The following is a 21452-nucleotide window of genomic DNA, read 5'->3' as shown; positions in this document are numbered from 1 at the left end:
ATTCTTTTCTACACAGGTTACCTTATGGCCCAGGTAAGAGAATGAGGGGTGGTAAGAAGTGGGCCCTTAATGTAAAGACCTCAGGTTTGTGTTAGGAAAAATACAAATTACTTTTAAAAATTTGTTATTTGTTCCTATACGAATGCAAACCCTCAGTCTTTAGCCTACATATGGGAGACTTACTTTTGGAGGGAGGATTCCGAGTAAATCTCTGAACTGATTGGTAGTTCGCCTCACCTGGGTACTCTCTTCCTGGTCAGTAAAGAGCAAAGGAAGGAGACCATATCCCTGATCCATTGAACAAGAGAGATGTTCAATCGTCAGACTTCTGGGCATTTCGAATTAAAGGAATGTAATATCCTTGATTTGAAAAGGTTTGGATGAACCCTCAGTGTCGGAGACTATAAAGCTAAGAATAACCAACTGGTTTGCTCATAGTTGTTCACTGTTCCTCTGCCCACTGGAAGAGGAAGGAAGACAGGAGAAAGGGAGGCCAGTCCCACATACACCTTCTCCTAACGGCAGCGCACCTTAGGTGAGATGCAACCTGCCCCTCAAGAGCTAGGTGAACTAAATGACTTGTTGAGCATCCACCACAGTATCCAAGGAAAAGGAGTCCAAGGACCTATGGGCAATGTCCCAAGGCAAAAGGAAATGAATGTGATCCGCAGGATTACATTTCATCTTAGTACTCGACCAACAGGTTCTTCCTGAATGCAATGGACAGACCAATGACCCTGGCCTCGAAAGATCTGGTCCGAAAAGCACTTTTGTCCGCCAAGAAGTTGCGGGGTACGCTCATTTGAGCATCTCACTAGTCAGAGAAATGACAGTTTAGGAACTTGGACACCGTTTCTCGGCCAACTCGAAGATAACGAACGATTCGTTAGCATTGGGTTGAAAATCTAGTCTTTATGGAGGTAACATGGACGTCATACTGTCATTGGCACCACAGGACCAAGGAAGTGGGATGATCCATCTCACTGAACACTTTCGAAATTTAGAATGACGAAAGGCGTAAGCTTCCAGATTTAAATGGGTACCAAAGGTGCGAGAAGACAGAACAGAACCGTGCCAACTTCAGTAAGTCGAGAAAGGACCATGATCAAACTATTTAAACTAATCCAGAAGACAAGGTGTCAAGATCAACTGTCCTCCTCTCCTGACTTCAGTGAATAAATGTTTTACTGACATCCATCTTGCTTTGGATGTTTATTTGGCCACTGCACTGAATTTTTTCTGTCTGCTCGTGTACTTGCACTGCAGTAGAGCAGATGAAAGGACACTAGGACCTTTTGTTGACCATGGCACTACTGTGGTGTCGTTGCTATCACACAGAGGAGTGTCTATCTTGGATCTTGAGACTCCTGAAAGTCTAAAAAGAACAGTGCTCAAGTCCAAAGAAAGGTAGCGTAGGAGACTGCTGTCCTGGTCAATGTTCCTAAGAACGAAAAGTCTCTGGTGTCGTTGCTATCAAAGGAGCGCCTATTTGGACACCGAGACTCCTGAAACTGTCTTAAGATCCACATAGTACTCCCCTCCGGTTGTGGATCAACTGGTAATTATAGCAAGCAGCAGTAGCTACTGCATACATTTCCCACTCCTCACAAGAGGAGCGTAACTACATCAAGTCAAAAGAAATGGTGCTCCTAGACACTGCTTCTTGACCCAGTAGGAACCAAACACAAGTTGTCAGAACTTAGTTTGGAGGTATTGTTAATCTCCCGGCAAATCAGGCAAAATGATGGGAAGTTGCAAGCAAAAGGCTTGAATAATGGACGCAAAATCGAACTTGTCTGTCATATATCCATCATCCTGGAGTGTCTGGTTAACCGCTGTGCTGAGGGAGCCATTGCAAACCTGAGCACCTGCACTGCCAATGGAATGCTTCTGGTTGACCGCTGTGCTGCTGTGCTGAGTGTACTACTGCAAGCCTGTGCACCTGCACCGTCAGTTGAAGAGATGATAGGACACTTGTTGACTATGGAGCTACCATGGTACCATTCCTTAACAACACTGCAGAACACCTATCCTCGGATCTAGAGGCTTAGATGTCTAAGATGATCCAGGTTCTTGGGGTGTGGATTAGGTCAAGCTAGGCTAGGTTTAATTTAGGCTAGGCTAGGCATCCAAGCAGAAGGTAGTCATCTTACCATTAAGCTAGATCCTCTCACCTCACTGAGAGAGGATGGGAAGGCACGGGGAGTAGTCGTCTCACCATTAGACTAAGTCCTTTCGCCCCTCTGAGAGAGGGTGGGAAGGAATGGGGAGACCTTGTCAAAGACCAGGATCCCTCTTTCCATGTTCAAGAATTAGTCTTCATCCTTGCTAAGAAGAGTATTGCAGAGGAGAACACTGAGGTTGTTGCACTGAGGAGAAGTTTGATCCATAGACCTGCGGAGTTAGAAAATAATTCCAATTGCACCAGGAAAAAACCTTGCACGATCAGAATTGATTGACTATTGTAGAGTTGTTTAGAATGACTAGAGTGACTTCTACGGCCATCTGAGTCACGTCCCCACCTGTCCAAATCACGTTCCCAGATGTTGGAATCATGCCGCGGCCGTGCAGATCACTCCCACAGTTGTGGGAATCACGTCCGTGGCCGTGGGAATCACACTCATGGCCATGGGAACGACATCCATGGCCATCTCATCTACGGTCTTCGTGCAATGAAAAGGAGGGGTGGTTGCAGTTTCTCTTAGGGGGATGCGAAACTGAACAAAGGCGAGACAATGAATTTGTCATTACAGAAACACCTGTCCGAACGTCTGTAAGAATAGGAATCACAATTTTGGAACCTCTTGGGAGAGCGTGAACAAGAATGCAGAGGAGACCAGGTCCGTTTTTGGGTGCTCGAACGAAAGTCTGGATTTTTGGTGTGCACAGGACCAGAAGGGGAGCACTGAGGAAGGATCCTCTACAGTACTTGGGATTTCTTGATTGGAGCTTTATCGCCTTTTCTTAGAACTTTCACTAGACGAACTGTTGGGAAGGCCTGTTCCTGACACAGCCGGAACCTGACCGTTGGTAGGCAAGCGACGGATGTGGAGGGAAGACTTTCCGTGTAGGTTAGCAGAGGAGTGACACCCACAGGACGTCGGGAAGTTTACGTCCATCTGCTGGAGAGCTACATCTGTGGCCACAGACGGAAGGGCATTTACATCCATCCACAGGAGAACAACGTCCGCAATCAGAATAACGACTGCTATCCTAATGTGAAGACCCAGGCTAGTTCTGCATATGAACAAAGATCTATCAGTGCTTTTCGCCAGACAATTGAACGAGGTGGTGATTGGAAGGGCATCAGTTCTTGAACATGGCATGGCTGTAGACCATCCCATTCTCTTCCCAAATCTTCCCATGAGCAAGGTCGATGTTCTGTTCCCAGACGCACCATCCTGAGGCAACTTCCACAAACCCCTGTGCAATGGCTGTGATGTCATTATACAGCCGTACGTCCATGCTATCATGTCTGCTGCCATGCGAACCCTATCTCTCCTAGGAGAGCGAGAACTCAAGAGACGAGACGCTGAGGAGCGAGGCTGAATGGCCAACTGGATTGATAGAGATGTGCAAGCAGTGAGGTGACAACGGTCTAGGCTGGATACATGTCTGCAGCCATGCACTCTCTCTCATGTCCATCATGGGATTGTGGGAACCAGAAGGAAACGGCTGAACTTCCAAAGCCTTCAAAACCCTGGATATCATAACAGGAGCCTTGTCATCACAGCCTGAGCGAGAGACTCTGCAGAAAGAGCAGGAGCACAAGACGTCATCTCATAGCCATCAGCTGCCATAGTAGAGTTTCTCAGTTCGGGAGCAGGGGAGCTGTTGTATCGTGAACTGTCATGGCACCTGAGATGGGATCCTTCCTATGAACACAAATGGGGATCAGGGAAAGATGACACAGCTGTAGATTCTCTAATTGCTATCTCTGCTTGGAGTGAAATATGACAAATTTTAAAGTAATTTGTATTTTTCCTAACACATAAAACCCAAGGTCTTCACATATGGGAGAGTTAATCCCATATGCAAAGACCGAGGGTCCGTATAATAGGAAAGAAAAATTATGTTGACTCCATCAACCACTGATTTCATAAGAGCATCAGAAGACTGAGTGCTAGGAGTCTTCATTGTGGAAGGGGCTCCAAAGCTCTGCGAAGGATATACTGCCGACGGAGCAGGAAAAAAGCCACCAAAGCTCTGAGAAGGACACTGCCAACGGAGCAGGGGTAGAAGTGAGACCAGTGAAGGTGTTCCGAAGCTGAGGGAGGGATACGCTGCTGACAGATTCAGAACAGTAGGACTATGAAGAGGAGAACGGGTTAGCCTCTACAGCCACCAACTCAAAACACTGGTCAGTGTACACAGTCAAGCGAGAGGACAGGAAATGGGGTAATAGGCCACCAAAGGTTGGTACTCCTGGCAGGCCTATAAAAGTCCAGATGTCTTCTGAGCCTTCGATCCTGAAAAAGAACAAGATGACGTTGCTTCTTCCCTCACAGGGGGTGGGGGAACCTCTCCACCCAGAGAGAGTGAGGGCACCCAGAGAGGAAATATCTCCTGACCCCTCTCCCAAAACATCCAAAGCTGAAGCTATGGAAGAATGGGAAGGGGTAAAATCTTCCAAGGAAGAAGAAGCAAGTGGAGGAAGAATGCATAAAAGGAACCAGACAGAGACTGAGAAGCGGCCATAGAAGGAGGAGAAAGTCCCTTCCAAGATGGCACCCTCTTCCTCCTCTGATGCTTCCTCTGGGCAAAAAACCTCCACTGCTCAGGAGGCCAAGAACAACATTCAAGAGAGGGAAGGGCAGGCTCACACTGGGGTAGAAACAAGAACACACACTGGTCCTGGAGAGCAAGTCGGGACCAAGCGCACTGTCAAAGATCTGTTAACATCAACCTCCGTGTTGAGGGAGAGGTAAAAAACTTGCTAGGTTTAAGCAAGAAGTATCTTTGTACGAACTGAATACGAAACCCTCTCCTGGAAACACGAAAAACCTGCTTTGTCTCTATCCTCTCAATCTACACAACATCTGAAAGAATAATACATTACAACATTCCAAGAAATTGTGTAGTCAAAAATAAAAAACATTGTTTGCTCATGAAAACAGAATACAAAAGACAAACACCAAGATGTGTGTTGGGTTTGTGTAAATACAAAAAGGCAACACAAAAAAAATGATTAAAACGATATATAAGGAGAAAGTCTCCCAAAACTTAAGGAGACTTTGTAGCAAGAATAAGTGAATATATCACTATAGAGACTTAGAAAAATATACTGGAATTTCAGTATATCAATATACGCAAAGTATAAACAATATATTATGAATTCAAACACAGAAGAGAATGCCAAAAGTAAAACTGCGTAGAACTAAATGTATACCAACTGGGTGGCTGGTGCTTCTGCCCCTACCATCAGTAACTGTTACCTTGCAAGAGTTTAATGGCAGCACTTCCAGCTCGCTGAAAGTTAATCCGATATGTAAAGACCGAGGGTTTGTAGTCATGCAGGAACAACTATACACCTGCTTATCATACTTGAAATATTTACCATTCAAGTTACTTTTTACAGTTACACTGTTTTTTGTTTGCATGTAATGAATGTTTTAACTTCCTTTTAGTTCTTTATGAGTTGGTTGTGTGGTGGTGATGATTTTATTGACACTGTGTCTGCATAGGTAGGCTGTGTACTTAGAAGGTCAGCCTAGGGTGTGGCAGAGGCTAGTATGGGTTCTATAGTTGTCACTTATGCATAATCATACACTAATAGCAGTTTTCCCATATTTTTCACTTCCAGGGGTATACGTGTATCTCAATAGGTAAGATGTTTCTCTGCTGTATTCTAGGTCTCTTAATTGCATTCAATCCTTTTAAAGTTAATTCATATGCTGATCCATATTCATTACCTGAATCCCCCATCTGTTGTTTTAATATCATGCTCAAGTTTTAAAAGTTATATATGAATCATGTTCATGTCAATCAATACATTAGGCTCGATATTTTTGTGGTAATTTTTAACAAATGCACCAAATTGCAGCATTTTTAACTCTGACATTTCAGGAATTAGTGTAGTAACAGTAAGGTGATCTTCAGTATTATACAGTAATACAGTATATATAAGCTAACCTACTGTGAGGTTTTGGGCTGATCTCTGTCACTCAAGGGCATTGGAATTCTGGGACAAACTAAACTTTTTTTTTTAAACCACATACCCAAATGTGTTGAAATGATTTACATGAAGTTATTTAAAGTATTCCTTGAGTACAGGACTGAATGTCCTTTTCTTGACTAATGAATCAAATGATAAACTAGTTTTTTTTGACAATTTATTAAACATAAAGTCATATTACAAGTGTAGTTGACTGTGTTACCAGACAGAGTTCAAGGGGTGTGTCATGTAGATTGTCCTGTAGAATCACAAAACAAATTAAACAGTCCTGGTGCCGATTTCGTCAAGAGCCCTTTCATGTTGCGCAAATAGGCAATATCACAGACTACACCTGACGATTCAGAACCATGCAGCTGCCGGACACTACTATCCCCTTTCAAGGATATATATATATATATATATATGTATAGCAAGATCGTCTACCAGTGTTTTACAGATGCATCCAACACATATGCTTCATGAATAATGTTTTGGGAAGGAGTGCCCTGGAGTTCCAAGATTTTTGCTTTCAAATGATGCTGTTGGGGAGTAGATATTCCTTCCTTAAAGAACTTACTGGCTTGGGACAAGGAATGTAAATGAAAGTCCGTGATCCATGAAATATCCTTGGTATAAATTGGACAAAGATTTAATGCAAATCAAAAGAATAAGAAAAACACTAAGAAACTGGACAATAAGGTAGGAAACTAACTTTCTTAGTATGTAACAATAAATGTCTTTTAATAGCCAACATCCTTTATGCTTGAGTTGCATCCTATACTCCAATATACTAAGATCTTCACTACGGAATTACAATTCTAGTCCCAAGGTGACTCCAGGTCCTCTATGGAAAAGAAAATTGAATTGATCTATATTGCAATTTTTTTTTTTTCAATTTGCTTGATAAAGGTATTCTTTAATCACATAGGTGAGATAGATACAGTTCAGCTCTCTTAATAGATGGCTGCACTGGATATTTTGGAAATGCAATTCCAAGTGACTTACAAGAAATTATATTATGTAACAATGAAATGAGACCAATTGATGACACCCTACAGTGAATGTAACCTACTACATGAAATTTAGAGCAACATGCAACTACCTCACTCACTGATTTAAAAATTCATGAAATTAATGAGAAAATATAAATTTGTATCACATTCTATATACTCCATTTTTGGTCTATTATGGCAATCTACTTATATAAGCACATTAGTCTTAGGTATTAAAAAGTGTTCATCCAGAATCAATCAAGAGGAAGAGCAAACCAAGAGGGTGTAACTACTACCTGACACCTCTTGCATTTCTACAGTTAAACTACAGACTATTTTTAATATCAGTGAAAGAAAGCAGAATGCCCTACACACTTGTTATAATGAGGAATAAAAATATGTCCACAAGAAATATGAATTCTCTTCCAGCCACTGAGTGATTGATGTCATACATAGGAGTACTTTAAATTCTATATGAACAATAACTGACAGTGGGACTGTACAAACCTACTTAAAATCTTAAAGGAAGTAATTAAGTTCTGTGACTGCCATAAGAGACCAACTTTGCTTCTTCAATCAAATATTTTGATGCTGAATTAGTTACAATAACTATTTCTTTGGTGTTTTCCAGTTTACAAATTTCAAAATAATAAACTTGCACACAAACACAGTTGATACAAAATCTAAAATAATAAGAGTACAAAACTACAAGTCTTTTTTTTATTGAATGATGAAATGATAAAAAAAAGTAAAGAAAAGACTTTCACACCATGATTCAAAGACTAGGAAGATTTACAGAAATCACTGTCTGAGAGATTTAACTACCAAGCCAAATCAAATCTAGTAAGAAAAGAAAATAAAAAGAATATAATTCCAAATTAACATCTAAAAAGATTATTTAAAATACAAATATACATATATATCTGTCAATAAAGGAATTCACAAAGTAAGAAAACAAATATGAATGCCAACTATAATTGGAAGTGGTAGGCCATCCCTTTTTTATCAAATTCATACTTTTTCTCTTAATTATGGAGATTGCAACTGAGAAACAGGGCAACAAAATTGTGCAATAGCATTACTGTTCCAGAAATGGATTCCAATGTTCTTTCTTCTATCACACTTCAGTACGTGGGCAAAATTTAACTATTATTACTGACATATTAGTAGCAATTATACTCTAGTTACTATAAATTTTGCTGAAACTTTGCAAAAACTTATCCCCATTTCTTCCAGAAAATTCAGTCATGGTGGCCAGGAAATAGGTTAAACAGGGTATATTTTACTTTAAACCAGCTTCCCACATCAGATAATATTCTTTATACTATAAAAGTGTACAGTATATAAATAAGGAGTTAACATAATACTCCAAATGATTTAATTTACAAGCATCAGCATTTCTTGAGCATTTAGCATCACAACTATGCAATATACATAAGTACGATGACTATTTACTGTACTGCAAGAAGTGTTATATTTCTAAACGAAACTTCTGCCTTTAGGAAAGCTCACAACTCTTAGGATGTGTAGTCAGTTCATACAGCCCTTAGCCTGGTTATAATCAAGATAACATACGAAAATTTTATCACTGGAACATATATTAAATATGCCAAGGAAAGACTTAAGCTTGACTAAGAATACCATTGACAAGAGGCAAAATGCTGTTGAAAATACATAAATAAAAATAATTTAAATCAACTGCACCAACACGTAAACTTATTTGTTGGCAAAACTTGCCAATTTTCTAACATGAATGAGGAAGCTTTCATTCATTCATTTTTAGAGAAATAAATCTATGAGGGAGCACTAAGAAGTTATCTACCAAAAATGTGCTTGGTATTATTATTATTATTATAAATGTGCTAGTTCTTGATAATTACCTTAACCAAAATAGTAAGAATGGCAATTGTTGCACAGAAATTGACCTGAAGAAATAATCACAAAATTCTATGGAACTGTGTTAGTATTTTATCCTATGAGGGTAATACAGTATACTCATCATGCTAACAATGTTTACACTACACAGTCTACACATTCCAGAAACCATACAGTATATCCATAGAGCTTCAGTAACCAGTGCCATACAAGCAGAAGCCACTATATGTCTGCTATGACAATATAACCATCTTTTATCTACTATGCTAGCCATTACCCAAATTGACAAGTCTAGCTAGTTCAATAGCTGTATAAACCAACCCTGTTCAATTATAATTATATAGCATACACAAATATACAAACCAATATGTATACTATATAGTAGTATCCATTTGTGTATAAAAAATAGTAATATGAAATTTCTAATTCATTGCTGATAAATCCTGTGCATCACAGTGGAAGATGGCCATTGTGTCAGAGTGACAATCGTACAACACTATCCCACTGCTGTTTATGGCACTAATTCCTTTCACCTAATGGATTTCTCTTGGCCAACTAATGTACCTTTTAACATCCTCTCCCTCTTGTTTCAGGATTCTCTTATCTATTACAGTTATATACTTATCTGAATGTTATAACTACCCAAAATTGCAGTGCTCATATATATATACCATAATTGTTTTGTGATTTTGTCTTGAGACATGTCATAAGAGCACAACCTATTTTGGCATTTACTTAATATGCTATTAAGAGCTTACTGACATACCATAGAAATTTTAAAGGATAATTTACTTACTACAGCCATATACTTTATGAACTTTATATAAATTTATTTTTCTTCAAATCACAATTTTCTTCAAACAGACAAGATGGATCACAACTGAGCAGCGACAGTAATAATCACTTTAAAGAACTGCTGATACTCATTAACACTCTCTGCAGTCAAGTCTCTTTGGCTTTGGTACCACTAATAATCAGAGAATGCTGAAGAGAACATGGCCCTGGACAGTAATTGCCAGTATCAGAGGGCAAGCTATGCTTTAAGTCATCACCCATGTACAATACAGTATTAACCTTTATTTTTTTCTATGGATAATTTTAGTTGGACTCTTATCGTGTAAATTCCACATATCGACCTTAGTCACTGTAGTCCAAGGGAGATAAAGATTAGCAACAGCCACCTCCTTGACCTCCTGCCGCACCTTGGTTTCCTGTAAGCCCAGCGCCACTTGGTGCATGTTGGGGACCAATTTTGATGCCATTAGCCTGGAATGGATACAAAACATACACAGGGAAAAGTCAAAATTGTTTCTTGAAAGAAATGTGAGAACTGTGACAATGAATCTGAATCTATAAAAGAGAGCTGCAGCATGCCGCACTGGTCATAGAACAACTGTGACTAGAATATCTACAAATAACAAAGAAATGGAAAAGATTATCACACCAGTAATATATAAAAGAGGTTGACGCACTTCAAGATCACTAAATTTTTAAAGTAATTTGTATTTTTCCTAACATACAAACCTGAGGTCTTTACATATGGGATCAACTTTTGGAGAGCTGGAAAAACTGGCTGTAAAACTTTTGCAGGGTTGGTTATGGTAACAGTTACCGATGGTAGGGCCAGAAGAATTGCCCACCCGATCAGCATACATTCAGATTTACGCAGTTTACCTTTTGGCCCAAGAGAATGAGGGGTGGTAAGAAGTGCGCCCTTAATGTAAAGACCTCAGGTTTGTTTGTTAGGAAAAATATAAATTACCTTAAAAATTTGTCATTTGTTCCTACAAGAATACAAACCCTCGGTCTTTACGTATGGGAGACTTGGGGTGGTAAGAAGTGGGCCCTTAATGTAAAGACCTCAGGTTTGTTTGTTAGGAATAATATAAATTACCTTAAAAATTTGTCATTTGTTCCTACAAGAATACAAACCCTCAGTCTTTACGTATGGGAGACTTACTTTTGGAGGGAGGATTCTGAGTAAATCTCTGAACTGACTGGTAGTTCGGCTCACCTGGGAACTCTCTTCCTGCTCATCAAAGAGCAAAGGAAGGAGACCATACCTCTGATCTATTGAACAATAAAGATGTTAAAACGTCAGACTTCTGGGCATTTCGAATTAAAGGAATGTAATATCCTTGATTCAAAAATGTTTGGATGAACCCACATTGTTGGAGACCATAAAGCTAAGAATAACCAACTGGTTTGCTCATAGACAGTCCGTCTCTCCCCTTGCTTGAGAGAAGGATGCATCTACTAATCCAAATAAGTTAAATTATAGATTGGATACTCGTCATCTACTGTAGATCACCTGCATGCATGCCAGTCCAGCACGTGATGGCTCGTTCACTGTTCCTTTGCCCACTGGAAGAGGAAGGAAAACAGGAGAAGAGGAGGAGGCCAATCCCACATACACTTTCTCATGGCAGCCAAACACATTAGGTAAGATGCAACTTGTCCCTCAAGAGCAGGGTGAATAAATGACTTGTTGAGCATCCACCACAGGAACGAGTCCAAGGACCTATGGGCAATGTCCCAAGGTAAAAGGAGATGAATGTGATCTGTACAATTACATTCCATCCTAGTACTCAACCGACAGGTTCTTACTGAATGCGGTGGACAGACCAATGCCCCTGGCCTCGAAAGATCTGGTCTGAAACATACTGATGTCTACCAAGAAGTTGAGGAGTACGCTCATTTTATCATTTTACTAGTTAGAGAAATGACAATTTGGACACTGTTTCTTGGCCAACTTGAAGGTAATGAACGAGTCGTTAGCACTGGATTGAAAGTCTAGTCTTTAAGGAGGCAACATAGACATCATACTGCCATTGGCACCACAGGAACAAGGAAGTGGAATGATCCACCTCACTGAACATTTTTGAAACGTAGAATGACGAAAGGCATAAGCTTCCAGATGTAAATGGGTACCACAGAGCCTTACTTTATTCAAAGGTGCGAGAAGACAGAACAGCGCCAACTTCAGTAAGTTGAGAGAGGAGGACAACGATCAAGCCTCTTTGGAGGCTGAACGAATCCAAAAGTCAAAGTGCCAAGATCAACTGTTCTTATCTCCTGACTTCAGCAAATAAATTTTGTAATGACCATGGACATGATTTGGCGCCATTCTAAATTTCAACAAAAAATCTATCAATGCTCTTCCCTTGACAGAATTTGAACAAGACAGTGATCGGACGGGCAACAGTTCTTCAATACGGCATGACCGTGGCCGTAGATCATCCCATTCTCTTCCCAAACCTTTAAATGACTGAGGTCAATGTTCCATACCTGGACATGCCATCCTGAGACAACTTCCACAACCTCCTGTGCAACGGCCGTGATGTTATTATATGGCCATAAGTCCGTGCTGTCATGTCCACAGCCATGAGGACTAGATTTCTCCTAGGAGAGCGAGAATGCAAGAGATGGCAAGACACCGAGGAGTGAGGCTGAATGGCCGACTGAATTGCAGTAACAGCATGTACGTGTCTTCATGTACTCGGATGTTTAACAGGACACAGTCGTGGGAGCTGGAATGACGATCCGAGGGCCTCTTGGGAGTGTGTGAAAAGAGAGGAGTTCTGGAATTATGGAGACTAATGCCACGGACATGTGAGCGACGAGGCAACAACAGCCTAAGCTGGAGACATGTCCGCAGCTGTGCAGAATCTCTCACATCCATCATAGGATTGCGGGACCAAGAAGGAAAAGGCTGAACTTCCAAGTTTTCAATACCCTGGATTTCTTTATAATATAGCCTTGTCATCACAGCCTGAGCGAGAGACTCCACAAAAAGAGCAGGAGGGCTGGCAACATCAAAGGTGGACGACATCACCAAGTGAGATGACAGGAAATGGGAAAACAGGCCACCCAAGGTTAGTACATGGATTTGGGGGGTAACTTCAGCCTGATCAGTTCATTTTTTGTAGATTAGAAATCAATTTATCCCCAGTTAATTAATTTTCATCCTCATTTAGAAAAAAGTGGGTAAAAGCTTGATGTAAAAGTGTAATAGTGTAGTGTCAGTGTACTACCACGGCACACTGGTTGACATTATAGCTGTGAAACTCAGCATGGGGTTCAGTGCTAGCTAATGGCAGAGAAATAATATTAGTTTCCCAAATGCTGTTTAGCTAGCCCACTTCAAAGTTAAACAGCTGCACCTGAATTGACAGGATGTGCCAGCGCGGGAGAGCCGAGTCAAGGAAGATGGAGCTTTCGTCTTCTAGATGGTGTACAGATCACACGGAAATTAAATACCATTGGATGAATGATCAGGCTAGGGGTAGGATTATGACATATCTGAGCCTAGTTGTATTCCATATCTGAAAGTGCATATATGTTATATAGGTGGTAAAAGGATAAACCTTCGGCCTATAGAACAAAAGCAATGGCAGGACAATCTTGGAAGTCAACGTCTTTCCTGAAGGGCGATAATATGACTAACTGGAAGCTTTGTTGCTTGTGCCAAGAGGACACACGTGAAAGACTAGTTGATGCATCTGGTGCTGGCTATGTTACCCTTGCTACAAACATTCCTGAATTCTATAAGTTAAATGCAATGCCTATACCATTTCATCCCAAAAGGCTTGATGAAGGTGATGGAATTCTACAGACCTTTAAAAATAACAAAGCAACATATCATGAATCATGTATGCTGAAGTTCAAAACAACAAAACTAGAAAGGAAAAGGAAGTCATTGTGTAATACAAAAGAAGATGATGATGCCCCATCAGCAAAATTCACACGTAGTAGCCAGAAGGCAGATGAAGAAGATGCAGAAGAATGTACGACTGAGAAAGAAGGAATATGCTTTATTTGTAACCAACCAGCACCAATCAAAAGATTTACAATTGGCCATGACATTGCCTTTACATGAAAAGCTGCAACGATGTGCCACCAACCTACTAGATGAGAAACTTCTGGCCAAGCTTAGTGCTGGAGATATTATTTCTCAGGACCATATGTATCACCCATCTTGTCTGACAGGTGTGTACAACAGGGAAAGGGCCTGGCTAAATTCCCAGGAAACTGGAGATGATTATGTGCAGTACAGACAAGAGGCATGTGCCCATGCTTTTGCTGAGCTTGAGATGTACATAAGAGACAAGCAGTTGACTACAGATGGGTGCTGCTATTTTACAATGGTAGCACTTAATGATTTGTACAAACAAAGACTGGAACAGCTGAATGCTGATACTTCCTTTGTGCACCAAACACTTCCAAAGTGCTTGTAGGGCCTCCATTATCAAATTAAAAGTTTATTCAACAGATGTATTGCCCTGAACATGCATCATCACACTGCATGTTCCACATTCACTGTTTGATATTCCATATCACAGCATTGATAAACAAAAAGCTTTAAAGTGCGTTTGAAAGACTTCAAATCCTCAAACTGCCTCAGCTCAAGAGGAAGCTTGCTATATAACCTAGGAGCTGTGTAATAAGCATCCTTCTCTCCTTACTATTTTCTGCCCTTACACTTTCAATTCTCTGCAAGGGAAACTGTGAGGGTTAAGGTAATATTATTTACCAACGGCTAGCAAGTATACTAGGTTTGGTAAACAAACATAAAACGCAAATCTTTGGCCTAAAGGAATGACAAAACATCCAAGAATTACTTTTAAGGCAATTATATAACAATGGCTTGCGAACAGTCTACGCCCTGTAAACCCCATTGTGCTACACTGTAACTGGCTGAGTGCCGGCGGCCATTTTGATTGTGTGTAACTGGAGGCTGCTAAAGATGCATCATTCCGTCACTGCAGCCGAGTCTACACCAAATTATCTCTCCATGGATCATTTACACTACACAGGCCACACTAAGAAAACCTCTGGATCAAAAAGGAACACAGTGTTCTGCCATTAACTGTACAGAGTATACAAAAACAAACAAAGAAGTGGCCTTCTACTCTTTTCCAAAGGACAACACCAGGTGAGCACATTAGTGTGTCAGGCCATCTGGTTGTAAGCAGCTTGTTTACTGCTATGTACTATTCATTATTGGTTCTCAAAGTGTACAGTTTATGAAGCAATTGTATGTTGCAATGAGACTAAAATATTAATTGAAAATCAAGAATAAAGCATCCAAAGAAAAGAAATTACGTAAAAACAAAACTGTTGAAAATTTCCCATAAATGAATTCATATTAATCCAATGAGTATTTTGTTAACAGGTCTTCACACTGACAGATAAGTATAGCCCTGTCTAACTTGATTAAGCTTGGTGTGTGTTAATGCTTTAGCTGGTGGACTGGTGGTGATTTTAATGCCAAACAATGTGTGCTATGTGTGTTGATGCCTTTGGTGGTGGTACGTGATTAGTAATTAAATACTACCTATTTCCAATAGGTTGTGCACAGGCATAGCAATTTGTGCATATTTTGCTAGGGCATGGTATTTATGAAGGCTTGACATTTTGCTAGCCTGTTCTTCTCCTAGGGCCTATTATATATGCCATCATTTAATGACACTGAAGTACAATAATTACTTTTCCAGATGGAGTCCTTTCACAGGTAATTTTAGGTTTGAAAATATTTTATTTTATTTTAAGAACTTTGAATAAAATGGTTTAAAATTTTTTCCAAGGGTTATTTTTATTTTATTTTACAGAACTTTGAATAAAACTGTTTAAACATTTATGGGTTATTTTTGTTTGTAAATATACTACATACATGTCTGTAAGAATATCTGAGAAGAATAGAATTTTTATCCCACTAAGGAATTACCTAAATAGGTATTATTTGGAGCAAAGTCTGTTCTACTGATCTAGTCACATTTGGCTGTGATGTATCCGAGTGGTCCTCTTACTGTTACATACTTATATAGGCCTATTTGTACCCTTATTTTCTGATATACGTCCATAAAATGAACAATCATAACAGCTGTCAAATAAATAAACATTGGCAGTTTGTTGTGTTCCAGCATAAAGACAAATTGTTGGCCCTACAGTGGTTTGCAGTGCACTCAGAGCATGTTCGTTTACAAAACGTAGCCTGTCACTGCAGCTCCAGTTACACACAATCAAAATGGCAGCCAAATTACGCTGCACATAGGAAGTCGGCCCTCTCTATGGTTCTCTCTGGTTTAAAGGAATGGTGTAAGATGCAAGAATTACTTTTATGGCAAAACTACATCGGCTGCTTGCAAGTAGCCTAGGCAAAAAAAAAAAAAAAAAGTTCGCCTGGATTAGCCTAAAAGAATAACGAAACATTCAAGAATTACGTTAAGGTATATAATCGGCAGCTAGCGAGTGCCTATGCCCGGAAAAGACCATTTGAAAATCAATATTAAGGCAAAATTATACTGAAGGCTTGCAAGCAATCTGCATAAGATGCAAGAACTACACCTGAGGGTAAAACTACATCGGTGACACGCAAGTAGCCAAGGCAAAAAAAGTTTTTCCTGAATTAGCCTAAAAGAACGACAAAAACTTGAGGAATTACTTTTAAAGCAATTATATTGGCGGCTTGCGAGTGTCTATGACCGGCAAACACCATTCGAAAATTAATTTTAAGGCAAAATTATACTGAAGGCTTGCAAGTAATCTAGACTCGGTAAACAAAACATAATGCAAAAGATTCAGCCTAAAGGTATGGCATAACACATACAAGGATTACTTAAGGGCAGTTATTATCGGCGGCTCGCAAGCATAGATGTAAACAAAAGACTTTTAGACAAAAATTCTGATGATGAATCAATGATAAAATCAAGGAAAAAACTCATCCAGATATTATATCCAGAAAATAATGAATACAGCTGCTGCCATACTCGGTGTTCACCTGAGCATGGCAGGAACAGATTGAGGTTGTCTGCTAAAGTTATTCCTAATATTGCCCCTAGTGGGTGGAACTGGTCACCTACACAGACGTATGAAGTGTTACCCATGAAATTTTGAATTCAAGTTGCCGTGTCAAGTGAACTAATAGCTACATAATTACTTGATAAGTTAATTATATAAAATCGGTAATTTTCAGTGCAGAAAATCGCCGATTGCCGCTTATTGGCGCCAGTAACTGGGTATTGGCACCAATGCATACCTAACAGAGGTGCCGATCTCCAGTTGTTGCCGTCAATACCCGGTTATCGACGCCAATAAGCACCGAAAATCGCCAATCTTCAGTTATCTGCGATCTTCGCTAAAAATGACACAGTGCAAAAAAGACACATTGCACACAGCAACTGAGACCAAATGACTTACCTCATTGTGAACATCAAAAACTCCCTCTTGGATCTTTTCATAAATTTCTCGAGCAGTATTAATGAAAGCTTCCTCTACATTAGCAGCCGTCTTTGCAGATGTCTCCATGTAGATTAAACCATGTTCACGAGCAAATGCCTCACCTTCTTCTCTTTTCACTTCACGCCTTGACTCTAAATCACTGTTAAGACATACAGTAGTATGAATTTTTGATTGATAAATTTATCTGGTCAAAATTAATTACTAACTATAATGAGTATACACATACCTCAGATAAAAGGTCAACCAACTTATACTGACCTTTTGTTACCGATAAGCATTATAACCATATTAGAATTTGAATGTTGGCGAGCATCTTCAAGCCACTGTGTAAGATGATTAAAAGTTTCTCGTCTTGTGATATCATAAACTAAAAGAGCTCCTGCAGCACCGCGGTAATATGATCGAGTAATTGATCTGAATGCCTCCTGACCAGCCTGTAATTAAATTAAATATAATACATTCGATTAATGTTTTTAAATAAACAAGCAGAACAGGTTTTCACATACAAATAACTTACAAATTATGATTTAATTGACTTCCTCCACTCATACTTATGAGTGCAAAAAATTACTAAGAAATATACGGCTCCACTCACACTTATGAGTGCAAAAAATTACTAAGAAATATGTCTCCACTAATACTTTTGAGTGCAAAAAATTACTAGGAAATATATGTCAAAAAATGTAAAAATCAGTGTTGTAAATTAAATATAAGTAGTATAGCAAACATAAAATAGCTAAATGCATAGATATATACAAATCAATCTCACAAATCCAATATTACAGAAAGGCAGTAGTAATAGGTAACTTGCAAATCATATACAGTAAGCTGACATTCAATGGTCAGGAACCTGTCATGCTCATGAGTGTGAAGTAGACCAAAAGAACTCTCATATTACATGAATTGAAAGAACTTGCAAGTTATATACATTTATACACTACATTGTAGGGTCACACACGGACCCAAACACCGTCCATCTTACCTGGCCGGCTAATCTCCTCACAACGAGCATCTCTGCGCACCAAGCAAACACATACAAGAAACACAGCAGATGTCACGCATCCTTTGTATGTACTTTGTCATTCATATTAATGTTATGTTAAACGTATCACTCTTAGCACAAGCATTACAGTGTCAGCATTCCAGTTACTGTATATGTACCATAACTTCATTCATGTCTTGTACACTGATTGATGTACATCTTTCCATCCTCCAACAAACAAAGTTGATTGTACTGTACTCTGACTTCTGTTTTGTTTGCCTCATGTCAGGCACTATATTTCCACTCGCAAGAGCTACTGACCTGTCTGTCTGTTGTATGAATATATTTGTAAGTTTGTAGACGCAGCCTATTACTTACGCCTTTGCTACATTGGTGACCAGGCCTCGATACATCTTCCCCCCTTCATGCTCTAAAACCCAGAAGCTTGGTTCTTCAGGGTGGAGACAATCTTCCGATCGAAGAAAATTACCTCCTCAGCAAGCAAAGCAGATGCTGTCCTTGAATTCCTGGCAGACGACATTTTTGAGTAAGTTGCAGGATGGCTCGCAGGGCTTCAAACCCCTCACCTACGAATCACTGAAGGATCAGCTGAAGTCATCCTTCAGCATGCCGCCCACCCTAAGACCCAAGAAATTCCTGGACAACGTGGGGGTAGCCATAGGAGATGAGCGGCCACCTCATGCCTATAAGCACCTGCGCCGGCTTGTAATGCTACCCGCCGCAGACAGGCGACCCAAGTCAACCCTGGACCTTGTGAGAGAGATCCTCACAAAACTGCCCCACCAAACAGTGGCAGCCATGCCCAACATCTCCACCATGCCCATCAAAGAATTCCTAAAATTGGTCGACGCAGTACACATGACCCACAAGACAATGGAGCCCATCCAGCCACCCATAGCAGCAGCAGCAGCAGCAGCACAACAGTCCCAGCAGGCAACTGACACGAAATCCAACAGCAACCCAGAGGGACCGCCTGCCCCCATCCACAAGCAGAGCTTCCCCAAACAATTCATCTTGGGGAAGCCCAAAGGAAAGACGAACCACCAGAGGGAATGTGCTTTGTCCATTGGAGATTTTGGAAAAAGGCCCACAAATGTAACAAAGGCTGCCTGTTTTAAAAAAAACATGCAAGAGGGTTGCAGATACTAAATGTCAGCAGTGAGCAGACCGGTTGCCTCGCAAGGGAAGCTGCTCCTGCTTACCGCTGTCTTTCTTCCAGATACGAACACAAGGGTTCCACGTGTAGGGACGAAAGGTCGAACACAGAATTCCTCATCGACACTGGGTTATGCATATCATTTTGCCAGCCAGCCTGCAAGAACGACTCAACCCCGTCCTACCAACCAACCTCCACATATCCACCGCTAGTGGAGCACCATTCAAGATGCATGGCAGATGTGATGCTAGCACTTTTAGGAGCAGACTTCCTAAAAGCACACAACCTGCTAGTGGACATAGTATCAAAACAACTGATCCCAAAAACAGCACCTGTATCATCTCCCCAACAGCTGTGCAAACAAAACAACCCACCACCACAGTCACCACAACAACAGTGTCGACAAACAGGCCCTGTCTCAGCAGATACCCCACCGCCAGATACACTGACTTCTTCAAACCTACGAAGAGGTCTCCAAAGATGACCTGCAGCACGACTTAACCAGACCAGCAAAACACAACATCCAGCACCATATAGAAACAGAAGGCCGCCCAGTCCACGCACACTTCAGACAGTTAGCCCCAGAGAAACTTGCCTATGCCAAACAAGTGTTCAGGGAAATGGAGGATACAGGAATATGCCAAAAATCCCCAGGCCATGGGCATCCCCCTCCACATGGTACAGAAACCAGATGGAACATGGCACCCGTGCAGAGACCACCGCAAAATGAAGTCAGACAGATACCCACTGCCGAACATAGCAGATAAAACCAACCAAATCAACGGAGCAAAGATCTTCACCAAAATAGACCTGCTGAAGGGATACTTCCAAGTTCCAGTACCGAAGGAAGATATAGAAAAGACTGCGATCATCACCCCCTTCGGCACCTATACATTCAACTACAGCTGTTTCAGCCTTCGGAATGCAGGGTAACCTCCCAAGGACTTATGAACAAACTTCTGGGCGACTTTCCCTTCTGTGTGGTCTACATCAACGACATCCTCATATTTAGCCCCAACCTCAAGCAACATCTGAAGGACATCAGAAGGGTATTGCAAATACTTAAAGAAAACAGACTCGTAGTAAGGGAAGACAAATGCGAATGGACAAAGAAAACGATGGAATTCCTGGGACATCAAATAAGCCCAGACAACGTTAAACCCCTCCCAGATAAAGTAGAAGCAATTACTGACTTCCCAAAACCAACAAAAATTAAAGCAGTACAAGAATTTTCAGGACTAATTATTATCATAGATTTATCCCAAATATTGCTAAAATCATGAGTACTATCTATAAGTGTTTACAAGGAAAACATAAAAAATTAAGTTGGTTAGAAGTTCAAAATAATACATTTCAGCAAAACATGCAATAAACTCTGCAGCCACATTAATCTTTCCTCTACCCCATAGGTCCCTCACTTTGGTGGCTAACTCGAGTAACACAGTGATGGGCGCAGTACTAGGGCAGGACACAGATGATGGTTGTCAGCTGTTGGCATTCTTCAATAAGAAGTAACACAGTGATGGGCGCAGTACTAGGGCAGGACACAGATGATGGTTGTCAGCTGTTGGCGTTCTTCAATAAGAAGTAAATGTCAGCAGAACAAAAGTATTCCACATTCAACAGGGAGCTCCTAGCAATCCACAAGGCCATCAGTCACTTCCACCACATGCTTGAAGGACAGCAGTTCATCATACAACGGGACCTTCGCTGCACGCCTTCACAAAGACAACAGATGCATGGTCAGCACGACAACAATGTCACCTATCAGCAACAGCTGAACACTTCTGCACCATCAAGTACTTGAAGGGTTCAGCAAACACTGTGGTGGACGCATTTGCCAACGCCGTCCAGCTTGGGATAGCCTATCCCGAAATAGCAAGAACGAAAGAGACGTGGACCTACAAGGACTGTGGCGGGACAACCTGGCCCTTACATGGAGCGACCTGTCAACAACAATGGAGACGGCGACCATCGCCTGCGAAACAAGTACTAAACGCTCTCGACCCTACCTGTCAGAAGGCCTCAGAA

General features: G+C 40.7%; 1 protein-coding gene and 1 long non-coding RNA gene across 3 annotated transcripts in view; one reads left to right on the top strand and one right to left on the bottom strand.

Annotated features, from left to right (window-relative positions):
* LOC136852565 (uncharacterized) overlaps positions 1-21451 on the top strand; it is a 145616-nt gene extending 124165 nt beyond the window's left edge. Inside the window, exon 5 of one of the 2 annotated variants that reach the window (XR_010857183.1) lies at positions 20831-21451. This is a non-coding gene — a long non-coding RNA (uncharacterized lncRNA). Of the gene's footprint in view, positions 1-5803; positions 6201-20830 lie in introns of those variants that run through there. The other variant, XR_010857184.1, reaches the window with a different exon arrangement.
* The window catches only part of Rab2 (RAS oncogene family member Rab2), a 49240-nt gene continuing 34555 nt past the window's right edge, over positions 6768-21452 (bottom strand). The window contains exons 3-5 of the mRNA XM_067127331.1: positions 17521-17696; positions 17221-17401; positions 6768-10287 (exon numbers count right to left, since the gene is read on the bottom strand). Coding sequence (XP_066983432.1) covers positions 10189-10287; positions 17221-17401; positions 17521-17696 — 456 coding nt within the window. The 3' untranslated portion in view covers positions 6768-10188. The remainder of the gene's footprint in view (positions 10288-17220; positions 17402-17520; positions 17697-21452) is intronic.

The sequence above is a fragment of the Macrobrachium rosenbergii genome, chromosome 3 (genome assembly GCF_040412425.1).
Source record: "Macrobrachium rosenbergii isolate ZJJX-2024 chromosome 3, ASM4041242v1, whole genome shotgun sequence".
Lineage (NCBI taxonomy): Eukaryota > Metazoa > Arthropoda > Malacostraca > Decapoda > Palaemonidae > Macrobrachium > Macrobrachium rosenbergii.
The sequence above is the reverse complement of the archived record's forward strand: the minus strand, read 5'-3'. Positions and strand labels throughout refer to the sequence as shown.